Here is a 17,912-nt window from a genome sequence, read left to right as displayed (position 1 = left end):
TTGCCACATACATGTCTTTAGCATTGTGTTGAATCATACAGAATAAGATATGAAGGTGGGACAAGATCGTAGGGTTACCCAACGCTTGCAGCATCTAAAGACACAGCGAAGCAGACAATTGAGTAAAAATTATTTAAAATTATATTACTTCTCTCCATAATTATGTCCTTTTGTGGATTTTGGGAATGAATAAAAGGATAAGTGGGGAGAGTTTTAGCTCTTTATCTTGTACCATCAATGGTAGATGGTGCATTTCAATAATACTTCAAGCTGCCAGAGGAGTCTTAACCTTACGTCACCGGTCTTTGGGTTTTTTTTTTGATGTTTTGTCTTTCCAAAATATGTACTAGAATGATATTTAAAGAAAAGCTACACTGTGATTGTCTTTCAGAAGGGGCAGAACAGGCATATTTTTAATATCAAAGAAACAGAGAAAAAATTAAGCACACTTTTAATCTTTGGATGTCTACTAACCGTCGTATAGTTTAATTTCTTTAATAACCTTTTTAAGGAAAAATAAAACATTTACACACTTTTAAAAAGTATTCTCCATGTTGCTGAATTATTTTGATATGAATTCTGCAACGTAAGAGAGAGCTTATTAGAGCCCAACAGGATATTTATGCTTTGAAAAATCTGCACTGAATAACTTACCAACTGCATGGTATTCTCTGAAAATAGAGTGGGGAAGTAATGAGAAGGCATAAAATGAAAGCAATAACAGAAAAACAAACTAAATATTGTGGAATTTCTTTTCCCAGGAAAAACTAACTTAGGATACTCAGTGTTAGCAACTCTCAGAAATGTAGTGTGCTAAATTGTAATTTTGGACCCTGTTATGGAGCATCCTTATGAAATACTTGCAACGTCAATACTCTCATTGTATGAGAGAAATGTGCATGTAGGTTCCAGACTATTGAGTAATGTAGTTCATTTATGAGCTGTTGGCCAAGCATTTCTTTTTCTCTACTAGTGTTTCCTGTGTGCTTCCCAACTCTTACTCTGAACAGACCTATATGACCTGTATTTTGCCTCATGCTAGAGGACAGAGCGTTGTTAATATCCAAGTTAACTCATGTTAAATAGTTTTTAAGAACATTTTTAATGTCTGATATTTTTGAACCCAAGTAAGAAAAGTGGGAATTATAGAAATTATTGCAATGAGAAAGTAACTATAGTTTTTCGGTTTGTGGATAAAAGAATGTTGCACAGACTAATTTCAAGGGCTGGGTTAGAGTGTAACTCAGTTCTCATTAGCTTTGCAGCATTAAGAAAAAGTAGGTCCTTCTGTCATCCACATAACGTGATGTTATTTATGCATGCATGGAGATCAGATTCTGCTATTTGTGTCATGTTTTATTAATTTAAGGAGTAGAAAAATCATGATTTTTACATATAAAAAAAGCCAGATGGAAGAATACTGCATTTGATTGCCCATAGAACTGATAACACAATGTTTTGTTTCCAAAGACAGGATTATAAGTCATTATTTTTGTTATTCAAAGCTCCCAATCAGTATTTTACACCAGTACTGATTGTACTTTACTCTGTGAATATGTTTACTTATTCCCTCTTAATTAGTTCTGGTTTATGCCGCTATAATTGGTCTGTGCTACAAAGATGAATTGGATCCTCTTTTTTTTTTTTTTTATTTGTTTTTGTCTGGATAAAGCTGGCTAACTCTCATTTTGAGTGTATATTAAAAAAATATGATGCAAATCATGCGCTATCTGCAATAAATACATACATAAAAATCTAAAAGCAGTAAATGATTTAGTGACTCATCCTGGTGAGGGAAAAGGGAGGCATCCTTTCTTTTTGCCAGTTAATAAGAATGTTGATATTTTGTACTAGGGACTTTTGGTTGCTGTACAAGATCTTAAAAGGATTATCTTTGTTGTTGATTTGTTTTGGGTTTTGTTTTAGTCTTTAGCAGTGCTGTTTATCAGTTTCTGAATGATGGTGGCACTGAATTGCCTATATCCAGTGATGGGCACAAAGATTAATAGTAAAGAAAACTACTTTTCAGTGTCTCTCTCTACCTCAGTATATGTGTATGTAGTGTATATTTTTAATTATAGCATAAATTATACTATTGCTTGGTCAATAATGCATTTCTTAGAATAAAAATAAATCTGCAAATAGTAATTAAGTTCTCACCTAGTAACAAAGCCAAAAATTGTGATGACATAGCAATTATAGTAGCAAATGCATTTCATGTAGCTTTACAACTTCCTAGATTAATTAATTCTATTCGATTTGTATCAGATGACTGTTGCGTTACTATTGCTGCAGTCCATTCTTCCACTTTTTGCAGCTGTCTACTGGTTACATAGCCTCCAGTTTCTCCAGCATCTCTTCTTTTTCTCTACAAGTCCTCTTCTAAATTTTTCAAACTAATATAGTCTTTTGGGTACAGGCTGTCCCCTTTTTCTGATCCTAATGCAGTGAAGCTTCAAGACACAACTAAAATACAAGGAATAAGTAGTACTTGAGGACTGAAGGAAAAAGCACCATTTTGCCTGCATGGCATATAACCTGCAAGTAACAACTTCTTTGGTATCTTTTACATGTTAAAGAACCCTTTTCAGGGTTCTCGCACATCTCCAGGGAAACTAGTGGGTATGTGAATACGAAGCATGAAACTTCTTTGAACAGGTTCCCAGTTAATTTGGGATATCTTCTTTTTAATACCTCCTTAAAATTTCTGTTACAGAAATACTTTGCAGAACGCATTGCCTTAGAGTTCTGTTCTCTGCTTCGATAATTACAGTGTTCCAGAAAGCACAAAATGCCTTAGTTTGTAGGCCTGGTTTTCAGATACTGTCCAATATTGAATCCCAGTAAAGTGTAGGAGGGAAGAGGGTGTGCACAGAAACAGATTTCTGGGATGCAGTTAGAGGAGTTGAATCTGCATTTGAATCAGGGAAAAAAATAGCTGTTGGCTAGAAGCGCTCCATTGACATAAAAACACATGCAGTACTTAATGTACTTGCAACTTGTACCAAAAAATCTAACTTAATTCTCTTTTTACGATGGAAAATAGATGTTTCATGGTGCTGTTATAACATGTGAATAGAAAATTATTCCTATAGCTTTAAAGCCTATATGATAGATTTATTACAACAATATCCTTATTTCTTTTACAATGTGGTGGTGGGGACAGGTTGAGATTTATTTGCTTCTTTCTGAAAAGTACCCAGTTCTCCTCTCTCCACTCCTAAATGGAAGAAGATTTGAGAGGATTTACCACTCTTCTTGTTCCTGATGGTCAAACAAGTATAACTTACCTTCACGTCTGCCCTTGTTGCAAACTGGCATTACTGTGGGTACAGAAGTGGCTTCACTTCGAAGAGTGGCATCAGAGACTATAAAAAACATTTCATTAAAAAGTTGCATTCATCTGGTTTGGAAATAATACTGAAACATAGACTATTATTAAGCTTTGATATGTGTTTTATCAGCATAAGATGAAGTGGTTGATGAAAAAATAAATTAGGTTGCATTTATTTTCACTGTGCAAAATTTAAGACTATGATACGCATTTTTTGAAAAGTAGGAACTTAACAAAGGAATTTCCAGCTCAACCTTAATTATTTATGAAAGGGGTGAATCGAAAATACAATAGAGCAAGTTTCAACTGAATATCATTATTCAGGCTCTGTTTCTTACTCAATTTTTTAGATACTTCTGTTTTCCTAATGTACTTTCTCAAGCACAAAAAGTATTATGGATTACAGGATAGGGGGGTGTACCGTTTTAAATTTAATATTTTCTTCAGATGGTGGTTTCTCTTTGGTTAATTAGCTTCAATTTCTGCCACAGGTATTGGCCACCACTAATACTTCATTAATCCTTTCTCTGCTGTTTTCCATTCAGATGGTATTTAACATGCTGGCTGTGTTATTACAAGTTGTTCTCACAAATTTTAGGTGAGATTCAACTTTGTATTCAGACCTTTTTAAGTTTACATGTCCACAGTGTATCTCATAGTAGGTGTTTAAAAACCCATTGTTTCCGATGGAATTCAACTCAATGCAGTCAATAGAACCAGCAATTTTAATCCTGAATTGGGCATTGGCATTGGGTCAGTTGAGTAGGTCTAGTCGGTAGAGTAGTTGCTTATGTTGGGATTTAAAACTCCTGGCTCATATAAAGACACATACAGAACGTATACCTTAATTCAGTTGTGTGAGTCTAAACCTAATTACTACCTTTCATCTTCCTGTGTCTTTATACAATAAAATAAAATTAAGTATATAAACATGGATTTCTTTTTCTCCAAAATGAAACATCACTTATGTATATTGTTGTAAAGTGTGATTCTGAAAGGTTATAAATGATATCATTTGCAAATACAAACTTTTACATAATGAATAGAATGCTAAATCTGTTGTAGAAACTGTGATTTCCGTCAGGAGCTGCAGTCATTAGAGAAATTAGTTTATATTTAAAAGTGGTATATTTTGCTTCTTCCAGATGGTCCTCGGCCCTCACAGAAAGAAATCATATCACTAAGGGCATTTATGCTTCTGTTTTTGAAACAACTTATATTGAAGGTAAAATAGTCTATTCCAGATGGAAAACATTGAGTTCTGTTTTATACATGTAAAAGGATCTTTCCTAGTAGTAAATATACAATACCTGTCATGTGTTGTATCTGTTTCTGGTTAATTTTAATGTCCATGCACATACTTTAATCAACATAAAGGTTGTAAATCCATACAATATTTCTTATTAACCTCACCAAACCATGCCATATATATTTTATTAAATGTACTTGCAGAAATTGTGTATATGTATGACACTATGGAACCTTTCAGGTATTTGTGCTTTTTTTGTGTGATGGTAGATGGTTGCTTGATTGGTCAAATTAAAAAGGTAATGGTAGTTGTTAAGTTAGTTACTGTTTTATCCTTTTTTCTTGGTTCTAGCATTGGTTGAAATGGTTTAGGACTATTTCTCTCTGTTACAGTTGAACACTAGTCTTTGAGGTATGCTTTTCCATTTGAGGCTAGACTGAAACCGATTATTTTCTGGCCTGGCTTTTTCCTGCTGTTTCCTTTTGTTCTGTCTCGGGGATTGGAGGAGTGGCAGTAATAGCTTATAGTGGCTCAGAGCCCACACTGTCAGAATTCTTTCTAGGAATAGAGGGCTGACTTCATACTGTTTTGAATTGTCAACGTGATAAGGAAAAGCAATGTAATGAAAGAGAGAATTTAGGTTTTTTTGTTTAAATAGAAAAAACTGTAGGATTATTTGACTTGATCCAAGTTTTTCATGAGCCAAATCTAAAGAATGTATTTTCTCGGAATAATGCCCCTCCATTTTTATTTTTTTTTTTTTTTTTTAGGACAGAGGAGTGAAAGAAGATGAACTGCAGAGTATATTAAATTACTTATTAACAATGCATGAGGTATATTTCTGTAATTATCTATCTTTACTGTAACCAATTGTACCAGCTCTATGGGAAGCCTGCTGTTGAAGTTAGTTTGTAGAATAACATTGATACTTGTCATACAGGATGAAAATATTCATGATGTGCTGCAGCTGCTAGTGGCACTAATGTCCGAACATCCAGCATCCATGATACCTGCCTTTGATCAGAGAAATGGGATACGGTAAGACAGTTAAGTGAGAAAATATCTTAAAAGTAGTCCCAGTATCATCACTTTCCAGATTGTTGCTTTTTCACATAATTATCACACTTGCTGATGTTTCAAACTACAGTTTTGTTAACTTAGGCTATTTTTTTTTTTTTTCCAAAAATAGAGTGGCTTTGATAGCTTGGAGGAAAAAAATTCTGCTTAAGGTTATCATTATGATATTTGAAGGTAAACGTACTGTCGTACTTGCTTCTCAATCTCAAATAATTAACAAGATCCATCACAAAGCCAAGCATCTATCTCAGAAAAATTTAAATGTTTTGTCTTCAGAGGTTTAACATAATCTGGAGGGAAGAAGAGGAAAACAGGAAATCGTGCCCTAATCTCGCAAATTCTCTCTGGAAAGATTAAAAAAAATTATGTGTGGAATTGATATGGTTGTCTGTTTGACAGTAAAATTAATAACTGTTATTTCCCAGAGAAGCAGTATTTTTGTTGTTGTATTATGCCTAACTTCGTAATGCTTATTTTTTTCCCAGAGATTAATAATTTTTGTCTTAAAAATTTAGTATTTACTGTAGAATTCTATTTTGTGCCGTTCTGAAAATGCTTTGGAAAATGTAAGGGGCTTGTAAAACAGGAAAAAAAAAAAAATCCAAACCAAAACAAAACCCCCCCAAAACCCCTGTCTGCCATATTGCCAAAATACTAAAATCTTTGTACAAGTACTTGGATTTAAAACTGTTTGCATGACAATGCTTGTTGAAAGGAAGACTCGTATTCAATTCTAAGACTGCCAATAGTTGTCTGTATGGAGATGGAATTCTATTCCTGACACCTTCTGAAGAAGGGTAGGACTGATTTAGAGGATCATTTTATGTAACATTTGTGGTACCGATAGTAAAATTATTTGACGGTGCAGTTTCTGTATTTAAAAGTCTGTGTTGAAAAAGCTTAGAGAGAATGCACAGAATTACAACATTTATTTATTATTGTATTAAAAAAAAATGCCTTACATAGAATTAGAGGTTAGTCTGCTTAGATTATCAGAGGACAAAAGCCTCAGAGGTCATTTGATAATGGCATAAGTCTTCTCAAAAGAGGAAGATATTGTCTGCTAAAGCGCAGACAACTAAAGACGACTAAAGACGACTAAAAGCAATGGCTAAAAACTGAAGCTCAGCTAATTCAAATGAAACAATAAAATAACTTTAAAAGTTTATTGAAGAACAGTCTAGGGTAAGGGTGATGTTTTCTGTCTCTGAGTCCACTCAAATCAAGGCTGATTTCCTGTCTGAAAGTCTAGAATTTGTGTTTAAACCAGTCATAGAATCATAAAATGAGTGGGGTTGGAAGGGACCTTAAAGATCATCTAGTTCCAACCTCTCTGCCATCGGCTCAAGGGCTCATCCAGCCTGCCCTTGAACACTTTGTAATAAATTAAATTAGTTAAATTGTAAAGTCTTTTTTATCACAGATTTCAAAGCAGAGGGTAGGGCAGGGGAGGATTCCCCTTCAAATTTTGATGCAGTGAGGATGCGGCTTAGTAAGTGTATATGGGATTTTGTGTAACATATTGCCATATTTCACTTTTGACAAATGAGATTTCAGTATAAACATGCTGTGATTAAATGCAGGTACCCTCTCCTGTGTAGAAAGGTTATTAAGTAGGGTCTTTAACAATTAAAGTTTTTCAGTAGAATCCAGCCGTTCCAAGCATCTCCAGCATGTGACCTTCTGTGCGCCAGTCTTCTTTTGTCTTAAGCTACAACTGCTCAGATCATCTTTTATTTGATTGTTCCCAGGTAGAAGCATACGATAAGGTTGTTGCTTTCTGTTACAAAACATTGAACTGAGCCAAAACTGACTATGTCTCTAACTTGAAGAATTCATAGTCAAACTCTTACGCTGTGCTCAGTGCTTTCAGTATCTTTCCATTTTGTGTAAATTGCTATTTTTATGTTCTTCTATATTAAGAAATATCACTGTTCAGTTAAATACAATCTATATATATGATGTTTATTAATAAACTGATAGATTGTTGAATTTCTTTTTCTTTTTTTAGAGTTATTTATAAGTTATTGGCTTCCAAAAGTGAGAGTATATGGGTTCAAGCTTTGAAGGTCCTTGGGTATTTTCTTAAACACTTGGGTCATAAGTAAGTGTATTTTAAAATTTTTTTTAAATGGTGTATTTAAGTTCACAATTCTTCTTGTCTTTTCGTCATGATGACTGTATATTCTTTGACAGTCTTTAGAAATTAAATAAAATTGTTAGGTTTTCTGATTAATGATTTGCATACTCTGCTACCTTTATACATTAGGATAAAATTAATTTTCCAGTTAACTTAGAATCATAGAATCATAGAAGCAGTCATAGGTTGGAAAAGACCTTTAAGATCAACAAGTGCAGCCATTAGCCCAGGACTGCCAAGACCACCATGTCACTGAGGGCCTCATCCACACGGTTTTTGAACACTTCCAAGGACAGTGATTCCATCACTTCCCTGGGCAGCCTGTTCCAATACCTGATTACCCTCTCTGTGAATAAATTTTTCCTAATATCCAATCTAAACCTCCCCTGGTGCAGCTTGAGGCCTGTTACCTCTTGTAACTTGTTGCTAGTGTGGCATTTGAAAAGGTACAGTGATTGTCTGCCAAATATATGATATGCTGAAATTCAAGTTTTAAAATACTTGAAAAACTTTTTTCCAAAAATACATTTTATAAATGTATACATTTTTTTGTAAAAATATATTTTATAAATGTATTTTGCACGTTCAGCTGGAGATAGCAGGAAATCAATGAGTGTCATCAAAAATTCGTTGTTGGAATTTTCAGTGTCATTGCAATACAAGTTTCAGGACAGTACTTTTAAAAATAGCTTTAAAATGATGGAAAAATGAAATAGAATATGCTGTTCATGTGGGAAAGTTTCAGAAAGAGAAGCAAACAGACTAAGTAAATGATCAGAAAAAAAAAGAGATAAGGACATACCTCTGTTCAAGAAGTATTCACATATAAAATGTGGCAGCAAGAAATGTTCACATTTAAAAAAATTGGTGTCATTAAATAGACATACTTAGTCTTATCTTTTGGTGTTAAGAAATATTTTAGTGTTAAGAAAGTATTAAAAAGCATGCAGTGCTGTGTAACCTGCTGCTGCTTACTTTTCCCCTTCTATATATGGTGTTTAGCTTCCTGCTGGGGTTAACCCAAAATAATATTTCAGTGGGAGACTGTGAAGTATAAAAATTAGCTGTGTGCTTCACAAGAGAATTCATCATGCAAAATCTCTTTAAAAGGGAAGGGAGCTAGGAGTCCAGCCAGAGTGTGGCATTGCTAGACACACTTTTCTCAGTAAGATCAATAAAGTATATCTGTATAATTGAGAGACAGTTAGCTGTGAATATTCTCCCAAATGGGATTTTTCTTTCAGGATCCCGCAAGCCAACTAGCATTCTGGGAATTAATAAAGCAAATTGATAGTCCACTCAAGAATCTCCAAGGGCTTTTCAAACATTACTTACTAAAAATCATTCACATTGATAGGAGTTGGATTAAGTAATATACACTAGATGAATGTTGAACTTGTGCAGAAGCCTGCTTGCGTCCAATTGTGTACATTTGTTTAGAGCATTCATTGCTTATCCAGTGAATCAAATAGCAAACTCTGTCAGTGGAACATTACAGAAGAAGAAAAGTGAGATTATTCAGAAGCTAGAATTTTATTTCCCAGTCCTTAGCATCTACTTGTCATTATGGATATATCGAAGTTTCCATTGTTGAGTGAAAGTAGGTACTTAGCACAAAATTAACTTTAGTTTTCATATAATTGAAATAATTGAATTCCACTTTGAATATTCTGTGTAATTTTCAAAGTTTTGTTATATTTTCAGACCTCTGAACATCTGTAAATGTTTACATTTTAGGTAGATTTCAGCAAGTAAAAACGCCCCCCATTTTCATGGTAGTGCTTACGAGGTGGGCCTATTTGTGCACATACATATGTGTACAAACATGGTTTTATAAAATTGTAGTCAACTACAGGAAAATCTAAGTGATTATAAAATTATAAACCAAATAAAAGTATAAAACTTAAATTTTTGTTTCACAGTACAGGAAACAGACATTGTATTTTAATAAACTAAAGCAGAACTGCATAGAGATGTTATAATGGGATTTATGAAACTTGATCTAATACAATATTAATAACAAATGTGTAGGTACAAAACAAATTACCATTGCTGTACTTCATATATATTCATCACAGATTAATCTGTAGTGTGAAGGTAATTGATTCGTGGGACAAGTGACCAGTAATGTGTTAGATGAGAGCCTGAATAACTTAATTGATTTTTCTTTGTGATCTCTGATGATGGACTTCTTTGTCTAACAGTTGGAAAAATCCTGTTCTTTTCCTTCTCTGCCATCTTTGATTCTTTCTGTGCCACCACTGAAATCATAGCCTGTTATTTACCTTGGTTTTTACTTACACATTTAAACCTTCCAAAGAATTTTGACTTCCATGTGATACATCATGGCTCACAAGGTTGAATACCTGTAGTTTTTCTCATAAGTAACTTATGAACTCTCTTCTGTCAACAGAAGAGTACACACTGTTATACTTTGTTGCCATTCACTTTTGTGGTTATTCAAAAATTCTAATATAGTTATTAATTTCAAAAGATCTAGAATGAATATATGCAATTTGAACCTGTGTTGTAATCATCATTAATAACAAAAAGAGAGTTTCTTAGCTTTTCAGTACATAAACTTTTACAGAAACTTTACTGTATTTTGTTTTATTTCAGACTTTTCTGCTGCTTTCATATAGATTATTTTGAATAATGTTTTTCATTTCATATTCGTTACAGTAGTAGGTGAATTTAATGATGCTGTTTACAAGAAGTACTCTTTATCAATAAGGTTATATCCAATTTTAACAAGTAGTGTTTTGGGCCAGATCGAATTCACAGATGTAAGCTGCTTTCTTCACTTTTTAAGATTCAAATAGTTTTTGACCCTGTCTATAAAATTCATAGAATCATAGAATGGGTTGGGTTGGAAGGGACCTTAAAGATCATCTAGTTCCAACCTCCCTGCCATGGGCTGGGACACCTTCCACTAGACCTTCCCATTGACCATTCTCTTCAATCATTTGGAATTTTGTAACTTTTCAGGATTTTATTGCCTTTGCATTGTAGTGCATGTTATTCCAGGATTTAATTATTGTGGCTGCAAAAGAGAATGCTATATAAAAAGAATGGCAGTACTGCTAAATCTGTATGTGTTAGTATTTATGTTGGAAGATCTTGAGATTGGATTATTTTGAATCCTTGAAAGAATAACAAAAGATATGTTCTGCAGTGATCACATTTTATCCAGCCTGTGAACATTTTGAACTCTTTCAGCCTGACTAAGATAGAAAGGGATTCCTTTGTCTTTTTCCACTGTGAAAATCATGGAGGGTGAGAATGGTGTGTGATCTGTTTTATATAAAAGCCCATCTTCTATACAACGTTGCTTTTTAAGAACCTTTGTGTATTACTGCAATTGTGTTCATATTGGTAAAGATCTTAAATTATGTTTATTTTATAATATTTACAGAATAAAAAGTTTGAGACCTTTTTAGTACAAATTCGAAATATTTGGATTTTGGGGTTTCTTGCATTTACTAAAATATTCAAGGCATTTTCCTAATGTTTTTGTTTTCTCTTCCAGGCGAAAGGTTGAAATCATGCATACCCACAGTCTTTTCACACTCCTTGGAGAAAGGTTAATGCTGCATACAAATACAGTGACCGTTACAACATATAACACACTTTATGAGGTACAAATTATTAAACATAGAGATTGTCATCTCTATTGTAAAAAATATGACTTAATTAGTTGTGACTGTGCTTTACAATATCATGATTCTCAAGACTTCTGAGAAAATTTTTGATAGAAATTTTAAGAAATGATTTCTTTGTTGAGAGTGTATTTTGCAATGCTTTGGATATTTTTATTAACAATGTCATAATTTTTACAAAGTCTCTTTTTATAAAACTTTCCACTTACAGCATTACATACAGATGTAAGAGATCCTGCTATTTAAGATGTTCATCACTTTCCACAACAAGAAAGTTACTGTAGACCTCCAATTGCTCATTCTCCTCCATTGTTTGGAGGAGTTTGTTTCCATTGCAATGGAAAGTGCTGAAGCTGAAGAGATGCCTTTTTTTTTCTTTTTCTTTTTCTTTTTTTGCCATTCCTTTCAAATTTACAAGGTTTTTTAAAGTGCCATTTTTCTTTTTTAACTACTAGTGGTGATAGTATTACAAAATGATAACTGAACTCAGCCACTTTTACGTAATAGATACTGCTTGAGGCGAGTGAATATGACCTCGAAGCATTCAAATGTTTTTGTAAGGTACTTGTAGAAACCTCAGTTAGGATGATGAGCAGTTTTGTTCAAGCAAAATTTTGTCAACATCAAGTGTCCAAAACCATGTCCTCATGCCTGCAGATGCATAAGAATCATGTTCAATCTTCCGTTTTTTAAATAGTGACTTAGAATTGAATCTTCTGTGATTTCTGAGGATCTCATGCACTAGAAAGATTCTCTCTTTAGTTATTTTTAGGCATAAATAGGTGTGCTGGCTAAATACTTAGGATTGGCTCTAGAAAAGACATGGAAAACTAAAGGATTGCTTGGTACTTTGGGTTCTGAATCTGAGTGACCTAGAAAATGTTCTCATATGATTGTAAAAACCTGAATGTCATCTGTTTGCCAGTGACTTACTCAGACATCAAGTTCTTTTGTATTGCGCATATCTAAGCTTATCCAGTGTGTTTTAACTACTTGAGTCTCATAGTCTAGATGTCACTGCATTCATATTTATGAGAGCTTCTGTGATTGCTCAGAAAACATATAGCACAGTGACAAAATAAAAATCCTTATGGAGTTCAGCATCCACAGGCATTTACATTTTAAAAAGTAGCCAGAAGAGGTAAAAAAGGAGTTAAGTGCCATAAGTACAAAAGATTTGCCAAGGCACTGATGCAGATATTTTCAACGTTCTCTCATAAAAAGCAATGGCATACTTTTTTTTTTTTTACTATTTTAAATACCATGTAAAGACCCGTTCAAAGATACTGTGTTTACTACTGGCATTAGTTTGAGTATTGATTATAGATTAATGAATGAGCTAAAGTTCTGCTTTAAAATAAATCAGAATTACTAGTGAAATTATTCTGTTCTGAAATATACTTGCTTGAATATACTTACTGAGAAACCCATATTAATATCATTACATTTTTAGCTTGTTCTTAAAAATAAAGTAGCATGCATAGAACCAGTAACAGGTATCCCAGTGTGACAGGTCTGTGACATTGCCTCAATACAGATTAATTCATTTGTCAGGTACAATTTGTGAAACAGGACAATGATCTGTCTTACTCAGTATGGGAAGCCCCAGGATTATTCTTAAGGATGCTGCCTGTGACCGTTCCTTTTTCCTAGCTGGAGAAAACCAAACCCACTTTCAAGAATTATTTGGTTTGGTTATGGATGGAATGTATGAAAATAACTTTTGATGTACAGAGCTTACAAAAGAATTTTTGATCCATGAAAGTATAATACTATAAGGAATACAAATGAAATAATCTTTAAAAAAACGTTATTGTATATTTAGTTAGCTAACTAATAAGTTAGTTAACCAGCCACTGTACAATCACAAAAATGCTGGTCCTTGCATAGAGGAATTGTTTGTTTCCATTCTTTAAGAATAAAAATATTTTACCAAAATGTTTTTTATATGAAGTTACAGTGTGGCCATAGTAAATGTTCTTAACAGTTTTTAAAATAAGCAAAGGAATGCTGTTATGTTTAATTAAAAATGGTAAAAGGAACTTAATATTCTGTTTTAGATTTTGACAGAACAAGTATGCACTCAAGTTGTTCATAAACCACATCCAGAGCCAGATTCTACAGTGAAAATTCAGAATCCAAGTAAGGACAATATATTATGTTTGTATGATAAATGTGTTGCCTAGAGATTGTGTAGTTTTTTGAAAGAATATGGTTCAGGAAGCAAGAATAATTCATTAGTGTATCTCAAATACATATGGGTTTCAGTTACTACTTACATTAGTTGTTGTCAGCAACTTTTTCTTTCTAAGGTTGTTAAAATGTGTTACGTAACTAATTTATTCTTTCAAAGTGATTCTTAAGGTGGTGGCAACGCTGTTAAAAAACTCCACACCAAGTGCAGAGCTGATGGAAGTTCGACGTTTGTTCTTATCTGATATGATAAAACTCTTTAGTAATAGCCGTGAAAACAGAAGGTATGTCACTACAAATAGTATTTTCTCATCCTTGATTTGTGGGTAGTAGCAGTCTGTTATCTCTGTGTAGAGTTTTATACTGTACATTAAATGGGATACATAAAAAATAAATTGAATAGGTTTATGGTAACTTTTCTCAGTTCAGCAACTAATATTGGGTTCTTCTGTTTAGACTATGCTTTAGATTTTCATTCATCCTGAAGTATTTTTAAATTTCTTCCTACCATTGGATTGATGTTCAGAGGAGATGTTCCTCCCATTTTAACCATCATAATTTTAAAATAAAGAAGCTTTTTGTGGATATATTTTGACCTAATTATTTCACTTCAGATGTTTACTTCAGTGTTCAGTGTGGCAGGACTGGATGTTTTCTCTGGGATACATTAACCCTAAGAATTCTGAAGAGCAGAAGATCACAGAGATGGTTTACAACATTTTCCGTATTCTCTTGTATCATGCAATAAAATATGAATGGGGAGGCTGGAGAGTGTGGGTGGATACTCTTTCTATAGCTCATTCCAAGGTAAGAAATGGCGCGTAGATGTTTCTTTTAATTGTGGCACCTCCCGCAAAGGCACTAGCAATATAGTAAGAGATGTAAAGTGATTTGGTGCCATCTGGTGGCTATCTCCACACATATCAAGGTGGAATTTTTTGCCATCGTTGTAGGGCCTTTGCTGTGAAACAATTTGTAAGCTGTATATAATGTATGTTAAGATTCTTGTTAGGTTTTGTCCAAGTTCGTGTAGCATCTACTCACCCACATAATCTGTTCTTTTCTTTTTAAGGTCACATATGAGGCTCACAAGGAGTATCTAGCAAAAATGTATGAAGAGTATCAAAGGCAAGAGGAAGAAAACATAAAAAAGGGGAAGAAAGGGAATGTGAGCACCATCTCAGGTCTTTCCTCTCAGACAACAGGAGCAAAAGGTGGAATGGAAATTCGAGAGATAGAAGACCTTTCACAAAGTCAAAGTCCAGAAAGTGAAACAGATTACCCTGTCAGTACAGATACGAGGGACTTGCTCATGGCTACAAAGGTATCGGATGATGTGCTTGGAAGTGCTGAGAGACCAGGAGGAGGAGTTCATGTGGAAGTTCATGACCTTTTAGTTGATATAAAAGCTGAAAAGGTAGAAGCTACTGAAGTAAAACTTGATGATATGGATTTATCACCAGAGACACTAGTAACTGGAGAAAATGGTGCACTTGTAGAAGTCGAATCTCTTCTAGACAATGTATATAGTGCTGCTGTTGAGAAGCTCCAAAACAATGTTCATGGAAGTGTGGGTATCATTAAGAAGAATGAGGAAAAAGATAATGGTCCATTAATAACTCTGGCTGATGAGAAGGATGAACCTTCTACCAACAGTACCTCATTTCTCTTTGATAAAATACCTAGTCAAGAGGAAAAACTTCTGCCTGAACTTTCAAGTAATCACATTTCTATTCCAAATGTGCAAGAGACACAGATGCATCTTGGTGTAAATGATGATTTGGGATTGCTGGCACATATGACGGGTAGTGTAGATATAACATGTGCTTCAAGTATAATAGAGGACAAGGAGTTTAAGATTCACACAACTTCAGATGGAATGAGTAGCATTTCTGAGAGGGAGCTGGCTTCATCATCTAAAGGATTAGAATATGCTGAAATGACTGCCACAACTCTTGAGACAGAGTCTTCTGGTAGCAAAACTGTACCTAGTGTTGATGCAGGAAGTATAATATCAGATACAGAGAGATCTGATGATGGTAAGGAAGCAGGAAAGGAGATACGGAAGATCCAGACAACTACCACAACCCAGGTAAGTTTCAAGGGCTTTAGCCATTTATGTGTCTAATACAATCACTATTTGTTGCTGCTGGATAAATTAGTATTATGAGATCTGAGAGATGTTTGAAGTATATTCCCTTAATTATATAAAAGGTGTCCATCCTCCAAGCCTATTTGCTTTGAAAATGCCATAATGTGTAAGGATTATGAAGTCTTTCATGTCTATATAGGAAATATGTATTGCACCTGTGGATTCTTTAGTTTAAAAAAACTCAGCTAAGAGAATCTCTCACCATCCATTTTCCTTAGTTCTTCTGGACAGATTAACTGATACTCTAGAGTTCTGCTTTAGACTTTCTTGTTACTATGTCTTAAGATTAGAAATACCTATATTTTACTGTGAAATACACATTGAAGTGGTTTTTTACTCTTGCTGTACCTTTTTCAGAGTGTAGTCTTGCAGCACTTCAGTACACTGTCTTTCTTCTTGTACAGGAATGCTGGCATAAGTAATCTCCATATTTGATCGTAACAAAGAAAAGGCATGATTTAGGAATAATAGAAGGAAAACTGAGACTCGGTTTCCAGACAAGAGATGATTAATATAAGAAGTATCTCTTTCTTCTTGGAGATCCTTTCTTGTCTGTGTCTCCCTCTGAAAAATTCTGAGAAATAAGTGATTTTGAGAGCCATAGCATTATGAAAATAGGAAGGCCAAAGCAGAAGACTAGTCTTTGAAAGAATTTGTTCTCTGTATACGCAGCAAGGTGCAGGATCACTTTGAACTTTTAAAGCACAGGATTAATTTCCTCACTGGAATTGTTCAGAAACCATAACACATAATCAAAGATTGTTTCAAGGATATTATCAGGTAAAAGAATTGACTACCTTCAGGATTTTGCTAGCTGACTGTATGTCCAGTATGTACCCCAGAATTTATCTTCTAGGATTTTAAAGTCAAGCAGACTTCCTTAAACTATCTTGGCTAGATTAAAGCTCTTCTGTAATGGGACCATTACTGCTGCTGACTTGACAGCTACCTGTAGTTGTACTCAAAAAAGAACAATTGGCGTGTGAATGGAGTTGCTAACCTGAAATTTTCTAATACTAGATCTACAATCAGCTCCCCACCTTATCAGTAAGAAGTAAGCTGTCTTTTGTTAAAAAGGACTGAAAGGAAGCAGCAAATTGCACAGCAGAGATAGGAGCTCCTGCTTACTTCTAAGAAGAGTTAATGCCTTTATCATTAGTAGACCAAATATTGAAAAATATAAAATTAACTCTTTCTTATGATCCCAACTAGGAAAAACTGAAAATAGAATTGAAAGCATTATGCAGAATATTCATGCAAGTCTGAAAAATAAAAAATGAATAAAGATAACTCTTAAGAAAAACATAGAAAATGAAAGCAACAGTACCAGTTTTGATCCCAATAGGTCAAATTGAGTGAAGGAAACCTGCCCTGCTCTCAGAATGCTGGCTACAGAAGATCAAAATCAGACTAAAGATCTAAGAAGCTTTCCAGGTCAACTCCAAAGCCATGTCTATTTTTACATTGCTAACACAAATATTTTGTAAACGCCTTTTTGCTTTTAAATGTCCAAATTTTAAACAGTATGCTGAGATCAGAAAATGAATATGTGAGCAAACGTGAGCTATATTTTTTTTATTTTGCCAGTATTAAACTAATCTACAGTCACTTTAAAATAATTTCAAGGATCGTACATTATATTTCTTCTTTTCAGAAATGCTGCACATTATAAGTAATTTCGTTGTTATGAATATTTGCCTCAAATTCAGTCAAAATGTTTGTTCTTTACTGCGTTTTCCTTCATGTTATTCTCCGTCATAGCAATGTGTGTACGCATAGTATGTGTATCTTTTACTTTTGTCTTTAATCACCAACTGGAAACAGTCAAGACTATGGAAGTATTGAAAGAGAATGAAATTCACATCTGCCATCTGTTGGAAAAATCTTAAGCTTGTCCTGAGGATCCATAAAACTGTTAACCAATTAGCAACGTGTAACGAAATTGGTAAAATGAGATTTGGGAGACTCAACTTGAGTCTCTAATGATCCTGCTAAAAAGAGCAGATAAAAAAAATGGTTTGGAAAATGAGGAGCTGTCTAAAAGTACATGGGTTCCTTGAAGCCATCACTGTGTAGTATTGAGTCAGATATTCAAAGAAAATTGTGTT

General features: G+C 34.0%; 1 protein-coding gene across 7 annotated transcripts in view; it reads left to right on the top strand.

Moving 5' to 3' along the window:
- Window positions 1–17,912, top strand: part of NBEA (neurobeachin) — a 508,722-nt gene that overhangs the window by 155,385 nt on the left and 335,425 nt on the right. For all 7 annotated transcript variants that reach the window (XM_030475974.1, XM_030475972.1, XM_030475969.1 and 4 more), the window contains exons 14-22: window positions 4,480–4,559; window positions 5,354–5,416; window positions 5,524–5,621; window positions 7,672–7,764; window positions 11,330–11,438; window positions 13,520–13,601; window positions 13,813–13,936; window positions 14,267–14,459; window positions 14,725–15,744. In XM_030475974.1, the coding sequence (XP_030331834.1) occupies window positions 4,480–4,559; window positions 5,354–5,416; window positions 5,524–5,621; window positions 7,672–7,764; window positions 11,330–11,438; window positions 13,520–13,601; window positions 13,813–13,936; window positions 14,267–14,459; window positions 14,725–15,744 (1,862 nt within the window). The remainder of the gene's footprint in view (window positions 1–4,479; window positions 4,560–5,353; window positions 5,417–5,523; window positions 5,622–7,671; window positions 7,765–11,329; window positions 11,439–13,519; window positions 13,602–13,812; window positions 13,937–14,266; window positions 14,460–14,724; window positions 15,745–17,912) is intronic.

The sequence above is a fragment of the Strigops habroptila genome, chromosome 2, assembly GCF_004027225.2.
Source record: "Strigops habroptila isolate Jane chromosome 2, bStrHab1.2.pri, whole genome shotgun sequence".
NCBI classification, from domain to species: Eukaryota; Metazoa; Chordata; class Aves; order Psittaciformes; family Psittacidae; genus Strigops; species Strigops habroptila.
Note: the sequence above shows the minus strand (reverse complement) of the source record. Positions and strands in the feature narration are given on the sequence as shown.